The sequence below is a fragment of the Onychomys torridus genome, chromosome 13 (assembly GCF_903995425.1).
Source record: "Onychomys torridus chromosome 13, mOncTor1.1, whole genome shotgun sequence".
Classification (NCBI taxonomy): Eukaryota; Metazoa; Chordata; class Mammalia; order Rodentia; family Cricetidae; genus Onychomys; species Onychomys torridus.
This window is the reverse complement of record NC_050455.1, coordinates 70929084-70956015: the sequence shown is the minus strand read 5'-3', so window position 1 is coordinate 70956015 and position 26932 is coordinate 70929084. Positions and strand designations below refer to the sequence as shown.

The 26932-nt window shown below is 44.0% G+C and overlaps 1 protein-coding gene across 2 annotated transcripts in view; it reads left to right on the top strand.

The window, feature by feature from the left end:
• The first annotated feature begins 12441 nt into the window (after positions 1 to 12441).
• Positions 12442 to 26932, top strand: part of Znf236 (zinc finger protein 236) — a 96769-nt gene continuing 82278 nt past the window's right edge. Inside the window, exons 1-3 of one of the 2 annotated variants that reach the window (XM_036204582.1) lie at positions 12442 to 12720; positions 21165 to 21307; positions 23299 to 23463. In XM_036204582.1, coding sequence (XP_036060475.1) covers positions 12666 to 12720; positions 21165 to 21307; positions 23299 to 23463 — 363 coding nt within the window. In that variant the 5' untranslated portion in view covers positions 12442 to 12665. Of the gene's footprint in view, positions 12721 to 12894; positions 13729 to 21164; positions 21308 to 23298; positions 23464 to 26932 lie in introns of those variants that run through there. The other variant, XM_036204581.1, reaches the window with a different exon arrangement.

Genomic DNA, 26932 nt, shown 5'->3' with positions numbered 1-26932 from the left:
TCCATGAACTAGTCAAAGGATGGTACTTGACACTTGTAGGTTTCACTATACTCATGGATAAAGCTGGGTGACTCTTAATGGATCCACAGTTACATTGCAAACTGCCCCCAAATGGAAGTTCAGGTCCCTGTACCCTTTCGTTACTGAGATAGAGTCTTGCCTAGCACACACCAAGTCTGGAGTTGGATCCCTAGCCTGGTACAAGCTGGGTGTGGTGTCTGTATCCAGCCCTGAGGTGGCAGAAGCAGGGTATTAGTCCTTTTCTGTGGCTGTGATAAGATGCCGTGATCAAGGTAATGTCTAAAAGGGTTTATTTGAGCTTACAGTTCCAGAGGGATGAGCCCATCTTGGCAGGGAATAGTGGCAGCAGGTGGCAGGCAGGGTAGCAGATACACCCGAGAGCTTGTATCTCAAACCACAAGTAGGAGACAGAAAAAGTGAAGTGGGATTTCTTGTGTGGCTTTGAGAGTCTCAAGCCCACTCCCACGGGACATAACACTTCTTCCAGCAAGGCCGTATCACCTAAACAGACTCAAACAGCGCCACCAGTGGGGACCAAGTATTTTGAACCTATGGAGGACATTCTCATTTAAATCATCACGGGCAGCTACATAAAAAGACAACCCGACAAACCAAAACGATTTTGTTCAGACCTCCAGTGTTTTGCCTGCCCCTTCTTCAGCAGTTTTCAGGACCAAATCTGTTTTTACTTAAAATTTGAAAAAGAATATTTACATGTTTCACCTGCCTGTATGTCAGTGTACCATGTACATGGCTGACGGCTAAGGCCAGAAGAGGGTATCAGAGCCCCTGGAACTGAACTCCAGTTCCAGACAACTGTGAGCTGCCGTGTGGGTGTTGGGAACTGAACCCTGGTCCTCTGAAGAGCAGCCAGTGCTCCTGATTCCTGAGCCATCTCTCCAGCAGTAGCTGTCTTGTTTGTTTGTTGTTTGTTTTTCGAGACAGGGTTTCTCCGTGTAGCTTTGCGCCTTTCCTGGAACTCACTCTGTAGACCAGGCTGGCCTTGAACTCACAGAGATCCACCTGCCTCTGCCTCCCGAGTGCTGGGATTAAAGGTGTGCGCCGCCGCCGCCGCCGCCACCACCACCACCACCACCACCACCACCACCACCACCACCCGGCTGTAGCTGTCATTTTAATCCTAAGGATGTTACTGTTGTATTTCTGCAAGTTTTCACATGTTGAGAGAAGCTTGACTCTGCAATCTGTCCTAACATCCTATTAGAGGCGGTCTTCAGAGTGCTTGCTTCTCCCTGGTCCTAATGGAACGGTTTTGGATTTGCGGCTCCAGGGGAACACTAAAGCAGAATATCTTTCTGGATAAAAGACTCAACTGTTATTAACTGCATAGATAGGTGGACAGCAGGGCAGTGGGGGCCCTGAGGACATGAGGGACAATGTAGGGTCCCTTCTTAGGTATTTACATACCTGACTGCAGTCAGGCTACCTGGCTGGAAGGGAGAAGGAGTGGGTCTGTTAGCCTGGGGCCTGTATGTATATGTCAGTCAGGGTTTCCATTGCTGTGAAGAGACACCATGACCACGGCAAGTCTTAAAGAAAACATTTAATTGAAGTGGCTTGCTTATGGTTTCAGAGGTTCAGTCCACTATCATCATGGTGTGACATGTGGCATGCAGGCAGACATGGTGCTGGAGAAGGAGCTGAGAGTCCTACATCTTGCAGACAACCGGAGATGGTCTCTGACACTGGGAATAGCTTCAGCCTAGAACTCAAAGCTCACCCCAGAGAGATTTGTCCTGACCTTGGGCCAGGCAGGACCAGGAAAACTCTAGCTACAAATGGTGTACACAAATGGTGCCCAATGGCTTGAGTTTCTACCTTAAACCTGAGAATATTTAATAAGCAATTCTAAACGGAGCCCAGACCAGGTTCCTGCTTCATGTCTTATACGGGCAGCTAGACGACGCAACATGCAGGCTTGAACTACTCTATGGCAGGTTCGCAACATGTGGGCTTTACCTATCCTGCCGAAATACACAGATGGTTCTGTAAGCCGCACAACATGGTGCATGGTGGATTTAGCCTTTACTAGTTAAGAAAAAAAAAAAAAGAGGTTTCTAGGCTACACACTGCTTTGATAGAAGCATAGACCCACTGTTTCTGAGAGTCACGCCTCCCAGACCTGGCGGCCGTGTTGGGAAGCTGAGGTGGGTGGAGCCAGCAGCCACAGCACCGTTTCAGTCTTAGAATGCTGCAATTTAAAGCAACAGGTTCACAATAAGACAGAGTCAGATGGAATAGTTTACAATGTGTGTAAAACATACGTAGGCTTGGAAGAGATGGAAAAAGGTGATGTATATAGTTATATAAAGAAATACATAGTTTTAAAAAATAAAGTCTTTAAAGAGACAGTAAAATTAATATAAAAAATAAGCCACATAAAGATGGATATCACACAGAGAATCTGGATTATGGTGTCTTTGATATTCTTAACTGCAAAAAGACATATGATTTTAAAAGCTGTTGAGTTAAGACAATATGTATATTTTAAAGATACCTTGACTTCAAAATTTGGATCTAAGGATATGCTGCTTTGGAAAGGAGGCTCTGCTTCTGTTTCCACAGAAAGCCAGAGGCTATGGATTTATTCCAGATTAAGATACATCCAGTTTGACCGGCCAAGACCCCCTGAAAGGTCTCTGAAGACACCATGGCCCAGATGATCCAACACCCAGAATGGATTCAAGGCAACTGACTCAGATGATACGGCCTCACAGACTACCACATAAGCTTAAAATTTTCTTTGTGTCCACATAAGATACAGTGCTCCCCTCCAGCAGGAAGTAGTAAGAGAAACTATGCCCAAATTCCCAAATATACCAAGCTGGCTTGGGAGATGGAATTGGCTCACTTGTTCTCTAAACCTAAGCACATTACTAAAAGAAAAGGTTAAGAGATTCTTTTTGTCCCATATCAGAAGATCCCTCTGGTGTGGGACAGAGAAAAAACAATATTTTTATTTAAAACAGGTTGATTATAAATGTGATCTCTTTCTAAACAAGAAAAGGTGATATGATATAGATAATGATAAGATAAAAAGGTAGATTATTGAACCTACTTTTAAAGAGCAACTTGTTTAAAATGTTTTACATTGATATGGATTTTAGTTTATTGATACAAGTTTAAACTTAATTTTGTTTTACTGTATATATATATATTCTCATCTGAGGTATTATGTTTATGTAACTCATTTAGATTGTAATGGATAATTAAGAAATACAGATTAATAATTAGTCTATGACAGTCAAACTTGTAGCATGTTAGTTAAGTTTTCTAGGTATACAAGATATATTTCAGATAGATAGGTAATCTTCAAATACTTCAAAGATCTACAGAATTTGGAATTTAAAATATTTTTAAAAATTTAGACTTTCTGGACAATGAGACATGTCTGCTCCTGGGGGCACCAATTTACTTCAGAGAGGAGGATGGGCATCAAAGACATTCTGTATGGAGTTTATCTTCTTCTTGGAAAAAAATAGCCACTTGGGCAAGAAACTGTTCTTGCCTGGACTGCTTGATCTACTGGACATACAGGACCCATAGGAAGGTGACCACTGAACTTTGCTTGGCAAAATGGTCCTTCAGGTTCCTGCTTTGCAGAGGAAACTGCCAGACATTCTACAGGACACAGAGAAAAGTGACTGAGAAACTCTAGATCTGTGGGCTGAAGACAGATGCCCCATCTTTACAGAGGAACTTGGGATGACTGACTGTTCAGGCTGCCAGCTGTCTCTATCTACTCTTGCAAGACTCCCAAAAGTTGCTTGTATCCTTCTCCCATTTCTCAGGTAAGATTATATCCTTCTGAGGTCTTTGATGTAGATGAAGACTAGACAGTTATTATTTCCTTAGTTATGATAAAAGATAAGTTAGATATAAAACCTTAGATCACAAATATAGGATAGATATATCAGTACTTGGAGGAGGTCATCCATGTGTTTTAGCTGCAGAGGCAGCATAGACAGCAGGCAGCTGTCCCTACTGAGTCTGCTGGATCCTCTGCAAAGAACAGTACTATGATCGCTGAAAACCTGGAGCCCATGGAGGATGACAAGCTGCTTTTTCCTTCCAAGGTCCTCAGCATGTTGAACTAGCCAGTACACCTCACAACTGACACACCCAGGAAGCTTTCCTGAGGTTCCTTTCAGGTTGCAGTTCTAGTCAAAACGGTTTTTGATCTCAACTCCTCCAGCCCCTTTGGAGTCCCAACTAAGAATCTGGCCTGGCCTTCAACCATCTATTCTGGTGGTTATCAACATTCATATATATAATATGTATATGATATATGTACACACACACACACACACACACACACACACACACACACACACACACATTGTCTCTTTGTGTAGTTCTGGCTGTCCTGGAACTCATTCTGTAGACCAGGCTAGCCTTGAACTCACAGAGATCTTCCTGCCTTTGCCTCCTGAGTGCTGGGATGAAAGGTGTGCACAAGCACGCCTGGTCGATTCTCAACCTTCTTAATGCTGCAGCCCTTTAATACAGTTCCTCATGTGTGGTGACCCCCAACCATAAAATTGTTTCGTTGCTACTTCATAACTGTAATTTTGCTAGTTATGCATCATAACATAAATGTCTGATATGCAGGATATCTGACCCCCAAAAGAGTAATGATCCACAGGTTGAGAACTGATCTGCTATTCTTTTGCAGTCTCCAGAACAGCCCCAGCACTCAGTGGATAATGGCCCAAACAGTGCTTGCTGTTAAACCTGAATGTGACCTGCTGGACCCATGTGGTGGAAGGAGAGAGCTGACTTTTACAAGTTGTCCTTTATCTTCCATGTAGGCATGTTACCTGCTGCTTCGCACCAGCATAAATGAATAAATGCAGTAAAATCTCTTTAAAAAGAACAAGAGCAGGGCTGGAGAGATGGTTCAGAGGTTAAGAGCACTGCTTGCTCTTCCAGAGTTCAACTCCCAGCTCACAACTGTAGCAGAATCTTAAATGGTCTTATTAATAAAATCAAACCTGGGCCAGGTATTGGGGTAAATGCTGGAAGATCAGAGAGACAGAACAAGCCACAGCTTTCTTGCCTCACCAATTCCTCAGCTGATCCTATTTCCTCAGACTGGAAGCTTCTGAGTCCTTATCCAAATGAATCTCAGCTGAACTGCTGCTCCAAAGCCTAAAACCTTAACCAGCCAAATGCTTCTAGTTTCTGGTCCTCACACCTTATATACCTTTCTGTTTTCTGTCATCACTTCCTGGGATAAAAGGCATGTGTCACTATGCCTGGCTGTTTCCAATGTGGCCTTGAACTCACAGAGATTTAGATGGATTTCTGCCTCTGGAATGTTAGGATTAAATGCATGTGTGCCACCATTCTCTAGCCTCTGTATCTAGTGGCTGTTCTGTGCCCTGACCCCAGATAAGTTTCTTAGGGTGCACAATATTTTGGGGAACACAATACCACCATACACAACCATCTATGATGAGATCTGGTGCCCTCTTCTGGCCTGCACACATACATGCAGACAGAACACTGTATACTTAAAATAATAATTTTTAAAAAAAAGAGCAAAGACAAAACATTTCAGGAGAGGAGGCTGCTGGTGTAAGCCCTGAGTTCTGTTATTTGTCCCAGGCACCATGTTTGCCTCATGCTTTTCTTTCTCCTGGTTCTAGCCCACTGGGTAGCTCCCATGTTAGCTGACGGCAGGTCTTGCCTATCCAGCACAGGCAGCTGCACTTGAAATAAAATAATGCTTTCCTTGGACCTCTATGTATATTCCTTAATCCAGTCAAGTTTGCCTGTAACATCATCACAAAGGCACAGACTGGGGATATTAGGAGTGACAAGGGGGCATTTGTATTGACCCAAAATGTATTAAACAAGTCATAAAAGGAAACGATAAAAAGTCTATGTCAATGTATTTGAAAACATATGAGACGCATCAATTTTTAAAACACATGCAGCACTAATTAAAAAATGAGTAGTTCATTAACACTTTTGAAATTGAGTTTGTAGTTTAAGACACTCATAAGAATAGACCAAAAGTTAATTTCGCACAAGTATAAGACTGGAAACTCTTTGTGAGTGAAAAGTACTGGGAATGTTTCCCAGTATGTTTGGGGACGCCATCATCATTGACACTGTAAGAAACACATCACAAAAAGGAGTGAATGCCAGCATCACCTCCAGACCCAACCTTAAAAACCTTAATATTTTTGCAAACAAAAAATAACCATGTATGTAACTGTGTGGCTGAATTTGATGGGTTCTAACCACGTGAGTTTGTTAATTCACTGTGTTAATGCTTAATACGCAAAAGCCTAAAAAATGTGAAAGACACATTTGGCTTATTCAAAGAATGACCTCACCGGCCATTGGTAAGACAGTCCGGGCTGTGCCTGTGAGCTGGGTGACGTGGCACTGGGGAGGCTGGGTGGGAAGTGGTTGAGTTTGGCTCATCTACTGGAGACACATGAGGGGTCTGCAGTGAAGAGTAAGCAGGAATTGTTTCTAGATAGTTGGTAACAATGGAACGGCCTCGTCAAAGCATAGATAATTTTCAAAATACATGTGCTGGAAAGGACTGGACCTTCCATCCCCAGTAGAATGTTCTACTTCTTTTAAATTAGTGAATTCAGAACTTTGTAGTGACAGAAAAGAGATGAGTGGTTGCCCAGGGACACGGGAGGAGACTACGGTGACAGGTGGGAGGGGCATGTTAGGGTGATGGGCGTGTTTGTTGACATGCAGTGAGTTTCAGTGTAGGTGCTCACTCAGATGTGTGCCTCCCCTAGAGGAGCTGTGAGAGGCAGGCTGCAGTGGCTTTATTCTGGTTTAGTCTGCGATGGGAGGGATAGCTTTTACGGACTCAGGAAGACAGGCATCTGAAACTAGGATCCACAAAGACACAGTGTTCATGTCTTTATTAGGACAGGTTGCTAAAACAAAGCCCTTCCACAGCATTCTTCCCTCAGGTGTTCTATTGGCCACACACTTGAAAACTATCCGGATAGGACTGAGATCACCTGGATCAGGGCTCTGTGAGGACAGGTCAACACCTAGGTTGTGCTTGTGGGGCATTGTGGTGGGCCACAGAGGCTATCTAGTGAGACCTTACTCGAGGTCTGAGAATCTGAATTTGCTTTACCCAGCAGGACTGCACAAAGGAGATGATTTGCCCATGGGCATATTTACCAGGTGTTTGGAAGGGTCTACATTTGGCTGTATGGTATGCTTTGATCTTGCAAGGAGGAGGTCTTTTGGCTGTCTCCTTGGCATATTATAAAAATCTCTTTCGAATAAACAACTGGGCAGCTGGGTATTGACCCCAGGGCCTTCCCCAAGCTATCCTGTGTCTCCATCTTTCTTATCATCTCTTTCTATCATTTCTTCATTCCTTTCTCCTCCACCCAAGAACCCTTTGAAAGGTGGGAGCAGGTTGGAGGGGGACTCTGGTAGACTCCCACAGGCCATTGCTCTAGAACTAAGATGGCCAGGTCTCATGGCATACATGAAAAGTTCTCTTGCCCAGAAGCACCATACTGTACTTTTTTTTTCTTAGTTCAAACATGTTCACTAGCAGCAGGGTAAAATATAACAGGTTGAACCAAACTTAAGGCTTGGGAGAGAAGGGTGGGAAATGCTCACAGGAAAACCCACATGCTGCTGGCAGTTTAAAAAAAAAAAAAAAGGATGATCAGGGGTGATCTCTAGTCAGTTTTGTTTGGACCTGGTCTGCTTCTGAGGTACTGGAGATAACTGCTTTAGATCAGACTGTGTCTGTGCTTTAGGCAAGACCATGAGAAAAGCAGCCACTGTGTGTTGCCAAGGTCCTTGCTTCCCCTTAATTTTCCTGACATGAGGTAACTGCTTTCTAGAAGGGATTCTATAAAGAATCAATTCTGTAAGATTGGGGCACCGCAGATACTAACCAGCACCTGTACAATGGGAACTGTAATAACCACACAAATCAGTAACTGCAATAATTCATTTTGGCTCCATTAAAAAGACCACGTCACCCAAACAACAGACTGGTGTGATTTTTACGTGCTGTGAGTGAACCTTTTCTGCCTGGATTGACTTTTAATTCAGCTGTATTACTGTATGACTGATTGGGTTAGTTAATGTACTTACTGGTTCTGATTTCTTCCTTTCCCCCTTCACTCTGATGTAGTAGGAATCTTAAAGGTACTCGTTAATAAAATCAAACCCGAGGCCAGTTATTGGGGTGAATGCTGGAAGATCAGAGGAGCAGAACAAGCCACGGCTATCTCACCTTGCTAGTTCCTCAGGTGATCCTGTTTTCTCAGGCTGGAAGCTTCTGAGTCCTCCTCCACATGAATCTCAGCTGAACTGTGTTGCTCCAAAGCCTGAACGCTTAACCAACCAGATGCTTAACTAACTACATGCTTTACCCTTCTAGTTCCTGGTCCTCACGCCTTATATACCTTTCTCTTTCTGCCCCCACTCCCTGGGATTAAAGGTTGAGTTTCTGGGATTAAAGGCGTGGTCACCAAGTTTAGCTGTTTCTAAAGTGGCCTTGAACTCAGAGATCCGGCTAGCTCTGCCTCCCAAGTGCTGGGATTAAAGGCGTGCACCACCACCGCCCAACTTCTGTTATGGCTTACTCTTCCCATTTTCTAGCCACCATTTTTGGCTTTGTTCTAAACGTGGCTGTCTGTTCTCTGATCCCAGATATGTTTATTTCGGGGAACACACAATATTTCAGGGAACACAATACCCACCACATTTCCCGTTTTTGTCTAAAATTAAAAAAAAGGCTATAACTAATACAAGAAAAATCATATCCAATAAGTATATACAATATACACAGTCAAGATTACATTAATGATGTCTAGTCCATTAACATTTGACAGATTCAGATGAAAAACTCCATTAATATATAACAATGTCCAGTCCAGTAACATTTGATAAACTTAGACAAAAGAATTTTCATTACTTATCCTATTTAAAACAAGTAGTTCCTTTTTAAAAGTAGATTCCATAATCTCCCTTTTTATCTTATCATATTCATATTCTTTTTCTTTTCATAATAGATTCAATAATCTACCTTTTGTCATCTTTCTCTTTCTCTTTTTAGAGTAGATTCAATGATCTACTCATTTATCCTATTATTTATCTTTTTTCTCAGAGTAGATTCAGTTATCTACCTCATATCTATATTCTCCTCTTGCCAAAACATTCTGATTTACTCATTTATTTCTTCACCTTACGTATATTTCTTATAAAGTTGTTTCAAATCCTTCTCACAGCCCAATAGGATATACATTCACATATATGTACAATTTGAGTAGAGTCATATACATAGAAAATAAATCATATGTATGTCCGTGTGTGGCTTTGTGCATGAGTGCACTACCTTCAGAGGCCAAAAGAGGTTGTTAGATCCCTTGAAACTCAAGTTACAGGTGGTTGTAAGCACGCCAGAATGGGTGTTGGGACCTGAACTTGGTCCCCTGTGAAGAGTGCCTGCTCTGAAGCATTGAGCCATCTCCCCAGCTCCCACCCTCTCACCCCCACAAAGGTTTTCTCAGCCAATGTCCGCCGTTAGCCCTAGTGCATATGGAGATGTGTCCCCCCTAAACTCAAGGGTATTCCTAATGGCTGCAACTACAAACAGGACAGAAGAACAGCGAGAGCTTCAAGCCCCCAAATCTGGTGAAAACCCACGTGGCCTTTAGTAAATTTCTCTTTTTAAAAATGTTTTATAAAATCTTCATTGACAAATAATTCACACAGTATACAATTTGCCTGTTTGCAATAGACAGACTTCTATTTTAGAGCACCGCTCTCTTCAATTTCATACACACATATAATGTATGGTGATTACATTCCACCTTTTTTAAAATGAACACAATATTTGCAGTTGTAACCATTTTTAAGTTCACAATTCAGTGGCATGAATTACATTCAAGATAGTAATTACACTCATGATATTAATTACATTTGTGGTATTCATTGATTACATTCTCAGTATTCATTCAATAACTATATTTAAGATATTCATTAATTGCATTGATTTTTTATATTCATGATATTATGTCCTGATACTACTGTCCCAAAAGAAAAGCTGAGGACCAGGTGGCTTCACTGGTGAATTCCACCAAACATTTACCTAAGAATCAACACCGAGCTTTTTGAAATTCTTCCAAACTGTTGAAAAGGAAAGACCATTTCCAGATTCATTTGCTGAGATCTGAGGATGGTTTGAGTGAGTTGGAAGCTTGGTTCTCACAGTGGTAACAAAGTGGTGGGGCGCCAGGTGGCGGTGGCACACGCCTTTAATATCAGCACTCTGGAGGCAGAGCAGGGCAGATCTCTGTGAGTTCAAGACTAGCCTGGTCTGCAGAGCGAGATCCAGGACAAGCACCAAAAATACATGGAGAAACCCTGTCTTGAAACTCCAGTCCCCCCCCCCCCCCGCCCCTTCCCCCCCAAAATAATAATAAAGCAGTGAGACCTTTAAGAGCTGGGTCTTAAGTAGCTGATGAGTGGTGATATAAACAGCAAATTTCTTAACTTCTTTCCATTAGTTTCTTCACCTGTTCAGTGACAGCTCCCAGGGCTGGCTGCTGGAAGGACTGGAGACACTCTCTATGAAGGACTACACATTTACTTAAAACACGCCTTAGTGTTAGTAATCACTTGTTGGTCACTGGCTGTTAGATCTTGGCTCTGAGTCCTTGTTTTCTGTTAACTTGAGATTCTGCCCAGTGCAACATCCTTGCCACACTAGCTTTCCCAAGGCTGAGGCAGGATCACGAGTTGCAGGCCAGCTTGCATACACAGTGCAATCTTGTTTCACAAAAACAATTATGATTTAAAAAATAGCACGTGTACGCCTGCATGAGCGTGTGTGGGTGTACATGCCAGGATGCTCCTGTGGAGTCAGTTCTGAGACTCAACTCCAGTCATCAGGTTTGTGTGGCAAGTGCCTTTATTCAGGGATTTTTCTTCTCAACTATCCTTCAATTCAGCTTCCGTGCCTGCCTGAGGTTTCTTTTCCAGCGACAACCACGCACAGGAACAATGTACCTGGCACACACAACTTTCAACTTTTTTTCTCCCTTTGTAACCTGGTTCTTACCTGCAAAGATTTTCACCATCACTGCCTGTTAAAATGTAACCACTTCCCAAGACTCACTTCAAAAGCCTCTTTCCTACTTTTTTACTTGTAACCAATCTTGTTTTCAAAAACCTACTCTGGTACATTGTTTTAAAAGAATATATTATTGTATGGCGCCTGAGTGACACAGCACACGTGTCGGGAGTCACCTGGGGTTCACCGACTCCTGCTGCTAGGCCTTCCTAGGCCTTCGGGAGGAATGCTTTACCCCATTAAGCCATCCCCTTAGCCCACGATTTGTTGTTTTTCGAGGCTTTGGAGCCTGTCCTGAACTGAGATCCACCTGCCTCAGCCTCCCGAGTGCTGAGATTTAAAGTTGTGCACCACCACCGCCCGGTTGCCCAAGATTTTTAAAAACTCCTATTTTCCATTTGAGCTATTATCTGGTTTCTCTCACAAATCTTTGACTTTTAAAATATTTAGTTTTGAGTCTTTCTTGTTCCATCACCCAGGCTCTAATCGTTCAGCTTGTAGACTTTATTTTTGTATGCCTCAGGAAACTAAGTTGGTAAACATGGCCTATTACTTTGAACTACTCCATTAAGAATTCTGAGGTCATATAATACTTCTGGCTTACTAATTTTTTTTTTTTTTTTTTTCATTTTGATACAAGCTCTCACTCTCTCACTTAAGCCTGGAACTTACCATATGGCCTAGGTTAGCTTCAACTTTATATTATAGTTTTCCGATCTTGGGATTAAAGGCGAGTCACCACACTCGGCCAGATACTGGATTCTTAACCTGGCTTCAGTCTGTCCTGCTGTGACTAGATCACTGGTTGGAGTTCAAAGAAGGCACCCCCGACATGGTAGACTTCAAGGCTAAAATGGAGCCTATGAGAGGTGCGTCGCTCAAGTCAGCCGGTTGCCGGTAGTCCAAGGGCATCAGCTCTGTGGGTAGGTTCCCTCCCCTGGCCTTTGGTCCCTCCGGAGGAGGTCTGGCCAGGTACGCTTAAAAAGGAGTCCGGAGTAGCAAGAAGCGCTTAGGACCAGAGGTGAACACAACCCAAGTGACACCCAGACCACACTCGGACCCTTTCCGTTCCCTGGGGTGGGGGTGGGTGCGGGGATGGGAGGGTTGATGTCCCCACCGGCCTCTGAGGTCCGGGGTGGAGACAGAGTCGGCGACACCGAGAGGCCTCCGAGGCCGAGTGCACTCCCAGGCCTCCAGCCCGCAGGCCTCGGCGGCCCGCGGCTCTCCGAGCCCGGTGACGCCGCCGCCGCCTGGCTGGCCGGCCGCGCATGCGCACCACGGCGCACCCCGCCCCCACTGCCCGCTCCCAACGCCCCCGCCGCGGCCCGCGGGCCATGGAACCCGCCGAGGCCGGCGCGGTCCGAGCGCTGCTGTCCTAGCGTCCGGGCGCCGTGGCCCTGTGAGCCCGGCGGGCTGGGTCCGGCCGGTGCCGCCGCCCGCCAGCCCGCCCGCCGGCCCGCCGGTGCCGCGCGTGCGCGCCCCGCCGAGTGAGAGCGCGAGTGAGGAGGGGTGGGCCGCCGCGACGATGCCGCGGGGCCGCCCCCCGAAGTCCCGGGACGGCGCGGCGCGCGGCGACTCCGGTAAGGCCCGCGGCGGCCACCGAGTCCCCGGATGGGCGCGGGGTGCGCCGGGAGCGGCGCGGAGGGCGGGCGGCAGCGACTGGCCGGGCGGGCGCAGCGCTGGGCGGACGGATACGGGCGCCGCGGCCGGGCCCCTCCGCGCTGGGCCTACTTTCCGGGCCGTGGCGGCGCGGGGGCGGCGGCGCGGGCGGCGGCTTCCTCCTCCTCCTCCCGAGTTCCTGTCGGCTCCCTCCCCGAGCCCCTGGCTCCGCGGCTTCGCAGAGTCTCAGCCCTTCGAACCCCCCTCGCCGTCCTCCCGAGTCCCGATCCTCCAGCCTCCCTCCCGTGTCGCCTGCTCAGCTCCGCGTCGTCGTCCCCTCAGTCTCCTCCCTCCCTCCATGTCTCCCTGTCCCTTCCGCCCGTCCCCTGCCCGCCTCGGCCGTCCTCGGCACAGGCCCGAGGGAGTGCCCGCTCTTCCGGTGTGTCCCTGGTTCCGCGTTTCTAAGGGACCCCCAGCCCGGCGGGGACCAGGGAGCCTCGGAGGCCGCGGGGAGAGCGCACAGTAGGCTCTCTTGGACACAGCAGGCCTCGGGAAGCACTGCTCTCTGTCTTGTATGCCCCGCTGCCTGAATTCGTGGGCGATCACTCGGGTCTGTCCCTTCAGGAAGGAGAAGTGCACAGTTTTTACAGCAGGCAAAGTGATGGGGGACATGTCACCCGCACCGTCGCCTCCCCTCAGCCTGGCGCTTAGTGGGGGCCCCTCCTCCAGCGCGAGGAGGAGGAGGAGGAGGAAACAGGCATCCATTGCCACAGCGTTCTTTTGAGATGGGATGGGGGTCATCGGGTGGAGAGGCACAGAGCTCGGCTGTAGGAGCCAGGGTTTAGTGTCAGTCTTGGGAGATACCTGCCCTGGAGTCCCAGCGTTTGTGGTCCCGAAGCAGCCCTGGGCCGTTTGTGCAGTCAAGCTGGCTGGGAAAGGACCCTGCTTGGGCGCTGGGAAGGCGGTGCCTGTCTGGGACGCAATGGAAGGTGAATCGCCCCAACTTCTATTATGTTTACATAGCCGGTTGCTGCTTGGTGACTCAGGGTTTGACTGTCCTTGGGGATGAGTGCACTGAGGTTCGAGAGCTGTCATCAAGGAGCCCAGGTGCAGACGCCCACGCTCAGATGGGCTCTGCACCTACAAAGGACTGTGCTAAGTTGGTCCTTTGGGAGAAAGGGGTGAGGAGTTGGCATCAGTTCGAGCTTGGGAACAGGACACCCAAGTAGAAGTTTCTACTTAGTACTGCTGTTGCTCTTGACAAAGTCAACAGGCGTTGTCAATTAGGTCAGTATGAACACTGTTGATGAACTACAGCCAGCGATTTCACACTGTTTTCGTGGACTGCTTGGAGCAGTGGTGGCTGTATAGTAATGTTAGGTGTGAAGATCTGTGGTTGAGAAGAATTGCTTGCTCAGGATATTCATCAGTGGCTGATGCCTTACAGCTTTGGCCTTGGCCACATTTTCATGGTGTGTGTGTGTGTGTGTGTGTGTGTGTGTGTGTGTGTGTGTGTGCGCGCGCGCGCGCGCGCTCCCTCCTGTGTTTATGGTATTTGTTTTTGATAGCGTGTTTTATGTTAATAATAATGTAAGGTGCAGTGTGGAAGCAGGTTTAGAGAGAAAGAATGTAACATTTCCATTGAGACAAGGCTGAGAATTCACTTCTTTCCCAGCACTCTACATTTTACCAGATGGTACCACTGTCCACAAAGGACCAAATTTAAGAATAATTCTGTTTCTCTTGTTTTCCAAGACATTCCATAACTAAGTCTTTAAAAATTTTAATTGCATTTTTCTTTTTGTGTATGTTTGTTAGCAACTTCTTTTTTACACATGAAGCCATCTCTCCAGCTCCATAGCTAACTTGGTAGCTGCTTCCTCACAACTGGGTTTGCAGTCCACCACACCTTTCCAAGGTATCCACAAGTCCAAAGGTGGGGCTTTAAAACTGGACTCTCCGTCCATCACTTCCAGTCTTTCATATTCCATTGTGGATGATATTTTCAAATGTAATCTAGGGCCACACCCTGGCTAAACTGAAGAGTAGGTCAAATCACACACTCTCCCAAACCCCTAGGCCTCAGTCTTCAGCTCTCTTGACTCCGGCACCAGCTTTTGCTGCTATCCTTGATGGAGCCAATTTTGGCTTTTTTTTTTTTTTAAACTTTTGTTCTTTGCTTTTGGCCTTTTTGATTCTCTCCTTTTAGAGACCATCTTCTTTTACTATGTACCCCAAGTGTTGTGGCTTCTTCAGAGAGACACCTTACCAGTTAGGCTTGCCACAGTGGTTCTCAAATTGTGGTGCTTAGTAGACCCTTGAGGGCTCCTTGAGGTGCTTTCAGAAGTATGTAAGACAAATATTTTTATGGTGTTATTGAAGAGTTATTGGCTTTTTCACTTGGCTAACATGTATATGCTTTAGTTATATGAAAACAGTTGTGGGTATAACTGAAGCCAACTTAGCATACAGTATTCTGGTGGTGGACCAGACCTGTGTGATTGTGGTACTATGCATCTAGTCAAACTCTCCACAGAAGGGAGCATTCAGAGGCAGATAAGAGAAACCAGCTTTACTTTTTAAAGACAGACATTAAAAGCTTTGTAAGCTAGGCATGGTGGTACATGCCTTTAATCCCAGCAATTGGGCAGGTTTCTAAGTTTAGGTTTCTAAGTTTCAGGCCTGTCAGGGATATATAGTTATACGCTGCTGAAAAAAGGAACACAAAATGTGTATTATGTTCACAGGCAACAAACTGATTGAAAAGAACTTAGGTTTGTTTTATTTGATGTTTATGAGTGTTTCTTGCACAACATGCATGCCTGGTGTTTGGAGATGAGAAGCAGGTCCCGTACAAGAGCAGTAAGTGCTCTTAGCTGCTGAGCCCTCTCCAGCTTCCTGATTATTTTATGTTTTTGAGGAAGAGTCTCACTGTAGGCCAGGCTGGTGAGGGTCTCGTGTGTAGTTCACATGGGCTCAAATTCATGGCCTTCCTTTTGTCTTCTCCTCCAACTGTTGGGATTAGATATTAGCCACCACTTTCAATTTAAAGATTAGTTTAGTTTTCTATAAGGATAGATACTACACCAGGTGGTGGTGGCGTGTGCCTTTAATCCCAGCACTGGGGAGGCAGAGCCAGGCAGATCTGTGAGGTCAGCCTGGTCTACAGAGCGAGATCCAGTACAGGCACCAAAACTACACAGAGGAACCCTGTCTCGAAAAATTTAAAAAGATAAGTATTAATAAAATGTGTATAAGTTGCAGGTCTTGGGGTCCTTGTTAATATTTATGATGTATGTAAGATGCTTGAGGCCTGTTGCTCTGTCAGTCACTATCATTTTATAATCTGTGATGTTTTATTCAGTTTTTTGGTCACTACTTTGGGATTATTATTATTATTATTTATTTTTTCTCTGATGCTCTTGCTGGTCTGGAACTTGCTTTGTAGCCCAGGCTGGCCTCTACAGAGATCCGACTGCCTCTGCCTCTTGAATGCTGGGATCAAAGGCGTGTACCACCACTGCCTGGCAGGATTATTATTTTTAACAGTGTCTTGCTGTGTAACCTTGACTGACCTAGGATTCCATGTCTTCCTGTCTGGGCATGCACTGTCATGCCCAGCATGTTATGAACTTTAAGGGTCATTCTGAGTTTGTTTGCAGTTGAGAGGAAGGAACTGAAGTTCTAGAGATTAAGTGATTTGGAAGGTGAATCCACCCAGGAGCCATGGGAGCTTGAAGTTTTCTATCTGTGTTAGAATCTAGAATGTTCATTTTCTTGTTCTGCTTGATAAAAACAATCCTCTTCATGTCGGTGAATAGGTTTGTTCCAGACTGGTTGTGAACACACATTATGACAGGTAGGTATTGTGCTGGGTCTGGGGGTACAAACTAAACCCAGAGACCTGATCTCTGTTGCCACTCTTCAGGACAGTGCCAGGGATAGTGATACAGATGTGTTAGGATAGCAAATAGTAGTCTGAGTTTCCTAGAGAAAATAGGAAAATTGAAGTATCTGAAGTGACTGGCAGCAGAGCATGGTCCTGCAGTCTGTAATCTCAGCCTTTGGATGGTAGAGACAGTAGGATCAGATTCAAGGCCACTCCTAGCTACAGGGTGAGTTCAAGCTCAGTCCAGGCTACTTGAAACCTTATCTCAAAAGCACACAAAAACTAAAACCAAAAAACGGGATGTTTACCAACAAAAAACACACTCTTGAAGTAAGATTAGGGTATATAGATAAAGAACTCAGCCTCTAGGTGTGGTGGTGCACAATCCTTATTCTCAACACTTGGGAGGCAGAGACAGGCAATCTGTGTGGTTTCTTGGACAGCCTGATCTACAGAGCAAATTCCAGGCCAGCCAGAGCTAGATAGTGAGACCCTGTCTTGAGAGAAGGAGGGAAGGAGGAAGAAAGAGATATGCCCCACCTGTAGATGGATTAGCCAGCACTCATATAATTCACACAGAATTGTGCCATTAAGGCTGAGTGCTCGGACTGGCATTTCCATTGTGTCTCCCAACTGATTTTTTATATATTTTTTCTGTTTTTCAGTAAGTTCAAGATCTTTTTAAAGCAAATTCCAATGTGGCTTACTTTGATATTTTAAAATTACCCTTTTTTGTTACTGACTTGTGGCCTGGTTGTTGGAAGACCTGTGTTAGATCAGTCACTTGGATTTCCTGAGACCCGTTTCATAGATTCTGCTCCATATTTGCTATGTAGTTCATGTGTGCTGTCATCATACATGCTGAATAACTTAGAAAGTGTTATTTCTCCCTTATAATTTATGTTTGACCATTCTAATGAATTGTATCTCATTCTGGTTTTGATTTACATTTCATTAATGATTAATGGTGTTGAACATCTGTGTAGACATTTTGATCCTGACAGGAAGAAGGACCCATTTTGGCCCATGGGTTCAGAGGTTCTGGCCTGTTGGTTCTTGCCTGCCTTAGTAAGGCTGTACATTGTATTGCAGGATCTTAAGGAGGCTACTCACTTTATGGCAGATAGGAAATAGAGAAGGGAACAGAGGGGCCTTGGACACCATATGTCCCCAGGGACATGTCCCTAGTGACCTACTTCCCAGAGCTTCCAGAACCAACCAGATGGGATCAAGCGTTCAGAACACAAGTCTTTTTGGAGGACACTTTATATCTAGACCACAGTACTAGCTTCCTCTGTATTTGTTGACATTATTATATCTTTAGGAAAATGGTTATTAAATTTGTTCCTCATTTCAAGCTTGTTGGTTTGCCTTTTGAATGTTGAGATACATGACTTATTGACTTGCAGATGTTTTCTCCCATTCTGTAGCTAGTTAAGGGTCCAGGAGTATAGAAATATAAAATTATAAACTTAAGGAATGGAAACTGACAGCCATCAGCTTGGCTAACAAAAAAAAAAAAAAAAAAAAAAAAAAGATTAACTTTTAACTGGGCCTCTCTGTGTTTTATGATGGGCAGCTCTGTCAACAACCCAAAAGCTAGTTTTCTTTGCTAAAGATTGCCCTTTGCAGCCCTGGGGTTAGCTATTCTTCAGTAACCCCTACCACTCACTACTGAAACCAAAGTTCACTTTTAATGAGTTCTGCATGACAACCTGCCTTGCCTGCGTTTGTATGCCTCCCTATGGGAACCCAGCTATGTCAGGAGAAGCTGCAGGTTTGGACAAACATCAATTAACGGAGTCAGGAAGTGCTGCAGGGATATACAAGTATTGTTTAGCCAACCCCCCCTAAAACCTTGTTGATGGAAAATTGTAAAAACATAAAACCATTTGTCTCTAAAAGTTTAACTTCAAAATTGTAAAAATTCCTTTGTCTATGTCTCATACTTACCCCTTACTATAAAAAGAAGCCATAGCCTCAGAATTCCAACATTGGTTGTGATAAGCTTTTGTGCTCTACGTGTGTGTTTGTTTGTTTTTGTTTTTAATTTTATTTTTTTATTTTTTGTGGAATAAAGTTTGCTTCTGGTTTAATAGACTTTGATGGTCTGTCCCCCACTATTGCGAGACCCGGAACCAACACTAGTAGTAAGAAAATGAAAACAATTTTTTTTTCTAGAACTTTATTTTTTGTGCATTGGTGTGAAGGTGTCAGATCCTCTGGAACTAGAGCCACAGACAGCCATAAGCTACCATGTGGGTGCTGGGAACTGAACCCGGGTCTCTCAGAAGAGCAGCTAGCTCTCTGAACTGCTGAGCCATCCTTTCAGCCCCCAAGAAAATGAAAACTTAATTGATAGTTTTTTTTTTTTTTTCCTCAAGACAGGGTTTCTCTGTGTAGCTTTGCGCCTTTCCTGGATCTTGCTCGGTAGACCAGGCTGGCCTCGAACTCACAAAGATCCACCTGCCTCTGCCTCCCGAGTGCTGAGATTAAAGGTGTGCAACACCACTGCCAGGCTGATAGTTTTGTTTGACATATAACAACTGATTTCCTACATACAGGATAGTTTCTGGGCCTGATACATGTATCATCAATCATTTGGAGATAACTTCTCTCTCTCTCTCTCTCTCTCTCTCTCTCTCTCACACACACACACACACACACACACACACACACACACACACACACACAGAGTTTGCAATTTTAATGGATGTGCACTTACCGTATATTAGTATAAAGTGTAAGTGCACCCCAGACAGGGTAGATAGAGACTTGTGGAGCAGACTGATAGTCTAGAAGTGAACCTTCACGGCCTACCAAGAGTGCCAGTCAGTCACTTCAACAAATGGCTACCAGGACAGGAGGGTGGCTGGCTATATGTAAAATAATATATTCACATCCTTTATACCACTTAGAAAAGTAAATTCAAATCAGGACATATATCTCATTTAAGAACCAACCAGGGGTTTGGCCAAGGGTGGGAATAGTATTTGCTAGTCTGTACATACATATAAATATTTAGAAAGCAGTCTGACATAGTTAGCAGAGCACCAGCCCGAGCTTTTCCCCTCGGGCCTGTGATCTCTGGAGCCAGCCTGACTTGCCTTCTGTGGAGCAGTCTTCAAATCCAATCAAAGGCATTTGGTTATCCCTATATAACCTTCAGGGCACTATTGCATGTGTGGGCACATCTCGTATGGCCTTGAAATTCTGATCCTACCTGAGTCTATCTCCTGAGAGTTGGGTTTACCATTGTACATCACTGTGCCTGGTTTCTATGGTTCTTGGAATTGAACCAGGGTCTCATGCATGCTAACTAAGCAACTACCAGCTGAACTCCTTCCCCAGTCCCGAGATGTGATGCAGAATGGAATGTAATTTATTTGTCATCCTTGCATAGTTCCGATGCATTATTTATTTATAACCCAGTCCCAAGACTTGGGGTGCATGTACTGTAATTATCTAGAACATCTTTATTTGACATTCTTGGCAAATTTATGAGTACCTGTACTGTATTGTTATGCTTTTTGATATTTGAAAATACTTGTAAGTTTACAGTATTATTATACCTGATTGGGAAATCCCTTTGTGTCAACAAAATTGATGGGGTTTTAGTCACTCACTCTCTGATAACAAAAGTGTTTTTCTCTTTGACTTAGTCTTTCTTTGTAGCAATTTTCAGAGATAAATGAATTAGCAGATGAAGGCTTTTATATTTTTGTGGAGTTGAGCCTACTGAGTGGTATTTGAAAAAATAACTTATTTTTTATTTTACTTGCATTGGTGTTATGCCTGCAGATAGTGTGAGTTAGGTCTCACATGCCTCCGTGGGTTATAGGAAAGGGAAACAATGTTGGATAAGTTGGCAAAGTTCTAAGAACCTTCCTATGGGGGTACGTGTGTGTGGTGTGTGTGTATCACGTTTCTAGAAATTCTACCAAGTATTTTGAATTTTCTTGTCCCATATTTTAAGCATCCCAACATTTTTTATTTCTAATTTCAAACATGTCCATTTTTCAAATTTAGTGCTTTACTAATTTTAGCTAAAAGTTTCCTACAAATCTGTGTATTGGTTTTTCGAGACAGAGTTTCTCTGTAGCTTTGGAGCCTGCTCTGGAACTTGCTCTGTAGACCAGGCTGGCCTCGAACTCACAGAGATCCACCTGCCTCCCGAGTGCTGGGATTAAAGGCGTGTGCCACCCCCAACGCCCGGCCTGTGTTTTTAATAATAGCCAAGTGAGGGGTTAGAAAGATGGCTCAGTGGTTAAGAGCACTTACTGTTCTTCTAGAGGACCTGGGTTCAATTCCCAGCACCCACATGTCAGTTTACAACCATCTATAACTCGAATTCTAGGAGATCCAATGCCCTGTTCTGGCTTCTTGAGGACACAGCATTCATGTGGTGCACAAGACATGTATGCAGGCAAAACATCCATAAATGTAAAATAACAATATAAAGAATTGAAAATAACCAAATGATGTAGTTTTATTTATGTAATGGGACTAACACCTGGTATTCATGAAATTTTATAGATGGCGTTTTGGCGTTGCATGATGATGACATTGACGATGACTGTCAGATACCAAGTTTCCACAAATGTGAAATCTGTTTGCTGTCTTTTCCAAAAGAGTCACAGTTTCAGCGTCACATGAGGGAGCATGAGCAAAATGACAAGGTGGGTGTTCCTAAAAGGACTCCAGAATGAGGGTTCTGAATTTGGAGGTGGTATAGAGTCAACATGTGAGAGAAAAATTGTAGCTCATTTCAAGGTGTGTAAAAATTTTGGCATTCTTTTGAGAATGTGCTCTAGTGAATGTCTATATTGAAATTACTTATGAGTAGACAGAAATAGGAATTTTTGGTACCTTTGTTTCTTATACAACTATTCAGGGTGGTTGTTTTGAAATGTGTTTTCCTTAGAGGTCAGTTTGCTTTCAAATTGTCTTTATGGCATTTTTGAGGCTTTAAATTTTAACAGGAGTCACTACTGTCTTTTGGGGCATGGCTGGAGGTGAGGATTCTATGTAGGGCCTTGTGTGTGTTTAGCATGTGTTCTACCTTTGAGCTGCTCCTTCTAGCCTTTTATACTCTTGTGTCCTTCTAAAGAGAGAGTTGAACCCTTTTATGCTAATCCTTCCAGATATGACATAATGGGATAGATGGAAAGCAGCTTAAAGTACAGTGAAAAGGGGTACTGATGTTCCTTTGCTCAGAGAGCAAGCTGGTCTCTCTGGAGACAGGAGTAATGAATGGCTCAGGCTTCACTTCACAAGTTGTCACATGGTGTTGGTGGAAGACATGGCCTGTGCTTTCCCAAGTCCCAGTCTGAAAGGCTGCAGAGAAACACCAGCCATTGCTTTGCCTTTTTTTACCCACTTCAAGGAAGCTTTGGACGGAGAGAAGCAACTGCTGAAATCTCGAGGAAAATTTAGTTTCCTAAGTTTTCTTGAAGTGATTTTGTTTACAATGATTGAGTTTGTCAGAAATGGAAGGAAAACCCATCTAATGGGCTGAACTTTCTCACATCTCACAGGGGACTACAACCCAATAGATTTGTTTTCAGTATTTCACATTAAAAATAGTTTTGGAGTTAGGTATTGTGGCACATGCTTATCCCAGCACTTGGGAGCAGGAGAATTGAGAGTTTGAGACTGGATAATATAATGTTCCCTACCATCAAGAAAAGAAAGTCAATATTTTTTTAACGTTTTATAAAATCTTTATTGACAAATAATTCACCTAGTATACAATTTGCCCGTTTGCACAGTTTGCTAGACTTTAGTCCAGCATCCTCATTGGCCCCTGACACCATCACCACTTTCTGTTTTAGAACATTGCTCTCTTCAATTTCATATACACATATAATGTATGGTGATTATGTTCCATCTTAATTTTTTAAATGAACATAATATTTGCAGTTGTAACCATTTTAAGTTCACAATTCATTGTCATGAATTACATTCAAGATATTAATTACATTCGTGGTATTCATTGATTACATTCTCAGTATTCATTTAATAACTATATTTATGATATTCATTAATTGCATTAATTATATTGATTTATTGCATTTATTATATTATGTCGTGCTACTACTGTCCATTTGTGGGGCTTTTCTATCACACAAAGCAGAAACTCTGTTCTTAGGAAATCATTGGGAAGTCAATTTTTTAATTTTAATTTTAATTTTTTTTTTTTGTTTTGTTTTTTGAGACAGGGTTTCTCTGTGTAGCTTTGCGCCTTTCCTGGAACTCACTTGGTAACCCAGACTGGCCTCAAACTCACTGAGATCCACCTGGCTCTGCCTCCTGAGTGCTGGGATTACAGGTGTGCACCACCACCGCCTGGCGAAAGTCAATATTTTTACATGTAATGTTCTGTTTGCAGTCCTTTGAAAATTCGCTCAGAAGTTTTACTATGTGCTTTTGGATATATGGATCCAAAAGAAACTGTTTTAGAATGAGCACCTCTTTTTGAGACATGGGAGCCCTGGCTGTTCTATAGCTCACTTTCTAGACCAGGGTGGCCTTGAATATACAGAGATCCACCTGCCTCTGGCTCCTGAGTGCTGGGATTAAAGGTGTGCACCACCATACCCAGTACTTACTATTTTAATAACATCTGTGGAAAGATCTTAACTCAGTTTCTTTTTTTTCTGTCAAATAGCCACACCGATGTGATCAGTGTCCCCAAACATTTAATGTGGAATTCAACCTGACGCTTCATAAATGTACACACAATGCAGAAGATCCTGTCTGTCCTGTGTGCAACAAGCGGTTCTCCCGAGTGGCCAGTCTCAAAGCACATATTATGCTCCATGAGAAGGAAGAGGTAAGTGTTTAACATGTATTTGTTACTGATAATTAAATGCATTAATCGTTAGCCTGATTTTACACAGGACTGACTTTAAAAGCTTCTTTATTTAAAAGCTTCATAGCTTCTTTACTTCTGAAACCTCAGTTCTAGAGCATTTGCCTGTTACTACATCAGCTACCTCTGTTACTAGCTCAGTCCACTCTACCCATGATAAAGATCACACGTAAGCAAGAAAGACCATTCAGGAGACTATCTGACATAATGTTCCAGTGTAGAGGGGCAGCATAGTAGAGTATCTTCTGGGTGACTTGAATAGTAATCTGAAAAGCCTGATTCTACAGCCAGGAGGGGGTTGTGGCAAACAAATGTATGATTATAATTTGCACCAATCGCAAAGTCTCACATGAGCACCAATAGGCCATGAATTAAAGAAATTTAATTTTTTTAAATTCAGAGCAGGGGCGGGGTGGTGGTGGTGCTTCTCACTCTGACTTGTTTGAGAAATGACAGAATCATGTAGATTCTTCAAGGCTTGTCTTTCCTGGAATAGTCTTCCTAAGCTGATGTCGTTTGTCTGGGTGATTGTGATGGAGCAAGTCCTGGAGGAGAAGCTATGCTGTTGGAGGTTAGCTGCTGCTGCTGCTTCTTTTCCTCCTCCTCCTTCTCCTCCTCCTCCTCCTCCTCCTCCTCCTCCTCCTCTTCCTCCTCCTCCTTCTCCTTCTTCTTCTTTTAGAGACAGGGTTTATCTGTATGGAACTAGCTCTCTTGAACTCACAGAGACTGCCTGCCTCTGCTTCTTGAGTGCTGGGATTAAAGGTGTGTGCCACACTGTCCATTGAGCATAGCTTCTGAAAACATCTGAAGTGTCCAGACAGTGGCTTGCCATGGTGATACTCAGTGGGCAAAGGAGAGACTGCTCTGCACTAGAAGCAGTCTGTTACTCCCAGTGTTGGCCACTCCTGAAGGGAAGTGAACATCAGAATGCTCAGGATAAAGACATACCATTCGAGCCGGGTGATGGTGGCACACGTCTTTAATCCCAGCACTCGTGAGGCAGAGGCAGGCAGATCTCTGTGAGTTTGAGGCCAGCCTGGGCTACAGAGTGAGTTCCAGGAAAGGCGCAAAGCTACACAGAGAAACCCTGTCTCAAAAAACCAAAACAGACAAACAAACAAACAAACAAAAGACATACCTTACGTATTGGCCTTCTGCTTTTCCCAGCAGTAAGTATTGACCTGCCAAGCAAATGCTCTATCACTGAGCTGTACCCCAATGCATACATTTTGTTTTTAATTAATTAATTATAAATTTTGAAACAAGGTTTTCCTAAGTTTTCCAGACTGGCCTTGAATTCACTCTGTAGTCCATGTAGGCCTTGAACATACAGCCTTTTGTCTTCAACCTTCCAAGTAGTTGGGATTACAGGCCTGTCCACCTAGGTTTTGACATTAATAATGATTTCTTCTCAAATGTTGAAGTGGATTTAATCCTGTTAAATGCCCTAGGCACGTGGGAACCCTGTTTTGGAAATGGGAACAGAGTACAGGTTGGGGCAAGTACACAGATTGTCCAACACTGCTCAGAACCAGTAATTGTGAGGCCTGAGCATGTGTGCATTCATCTGTGCTGCTCAGCACAGACCAGGTGGTGGTCTTTGAAGTCAGGGGCTGTGGGCAAACAAGGGGCCTGAGCCCAGAGGGTGATGGTAGGAGAGTCTGGGATGAGCTGTGTAGTCTAGGCTGGGAGGTGAAATGCAGGCATGGTAATAATTTGGAGGGTAAGATCATTGGGTGACGGTCTTTGAAGTTCTGCTTGTACTCTATGTATCTGGCAAGGCCTGTTTCCAGGGTCACAGTAAAGAATGGACATGCTTTCCCATGGGCACACTTACCCTGTTTCTGTTTGTTTGGATAGGGTCTGATGTCTCCCAGGCTGACCTGGAAATCCCTGTGTAGTCAAGGATGACCTAAAACTTCTTCCTCCCTCTGCTTGTAGAGGAGTGCTGAGATGCAGGTGTGCTGTCTCACACCCAGTCTGCGTTGCTGGGGTCAGACGCAGGGCACCCTACAGTTTATGAGGCAAGCACTTCAGCCAGCCCACATACCTAGCCTAGTTATATGTCATCTCACCCCAGCATCTGTGTAAGACACAGAACAGTTTTTTGTTCTCTCCTCTGCTCTCCTTCATACAAGTTAACATTGATTTTGCTTTTCTTTGTGACTCGAAAGAGGGATGTATAGTTATTCATTACTTCTAAAAGGCTTTGGATTTTTACACAATATTTTCAAAACCCTGCCTTCATTGTATTTATTCTTCTACAAACTAGGTTCAAGTTCTTTTCTAGGTGGGTTCCAGGAGGAGTTTGCAGTTGTTTGCTACTGGCTCCACTTGCTGGGGCCCGTGTTCTGTTGTCATGGGGTCACCAAAGGTGGGGACGGTGCTCCAAGCGACAAGGGGTGCAGCTGTGAAAAGTTACTCCTGGGCTAGAGAGATGGCTCTGTGTAGGGAGCACAGGCTGCTCTTGGGGAGGACTTGGGTTTGGTTCCTAGCACCCACGTGGTAGCTCACAACTGCCGGGAACTTCAGTTCCGGAAAATCTCATGCCCTCTTCTGGCCTCTGCATGCATGTGGTAGGTACACTTATATACATGCAGACCAAACACTCAGAGATAAAATAAAAATCAGTAATATGATTTTTAAAAGTTACTCTTGAAACCTGTGCTTGTTGTTTATACATTGATTTGAAAAACATAAAAACACATTTTGATATATGTAGTTAGGAAGCATAAGTGACTTTTTAGTTCAAGATTACCCCCTGATAGAGGCATTTTTAGAACATTGTAAACTATTTTCCTTACTACTCTGCTGAAATTAATAGTCTTAAATCCCTTGAGATCAGTATTCTATCAAATTATTCAAACCAGGGAAGAAAAATAACTGTAGTTTTTAAATATTAAGAATATTTTTTTACAACTCACATAATTATTAAAGTTAATGTTCTTTATTGAGTATAGTCATCTCCATTACAGCGTGCTATCGGATGTTTGGGGAATAGCAGGTGCATCCCCCAATACTTGGCAGACCTAGCAGTTCACAGGGAGGCTGTGCACACTTGTTGATTATTGTGATGTAGGGTGGGTCCTGTTTATGTAATGGAGGAGGTGGTGTTCTTTGGGATGAATTTGGAGTACTTGATGCATTGAGCATCACTTTGGAGTCCATACAGAGACAGGAGAGATTGGCCCCTGGAATGCTGGGGCTCGGTATAACAGTGCAGCATATTGAGATTGGAGAGGCTGATGAGAGAGGAGTCAGTGTTCAGGCCTGCTGAAGGAAGGCTTCCATTTCAGGAGCTCTGAGGCTGGAGAGCAGTCTTAATCTTGTGTACTCTGGCTCTTCAGAGATGGTATATTGTCAGCCAAGAAAGTGCTGTGTGAAATTTCCTCCATGTACTCCATTGGCTACTCAGGAGCATCATAATTAC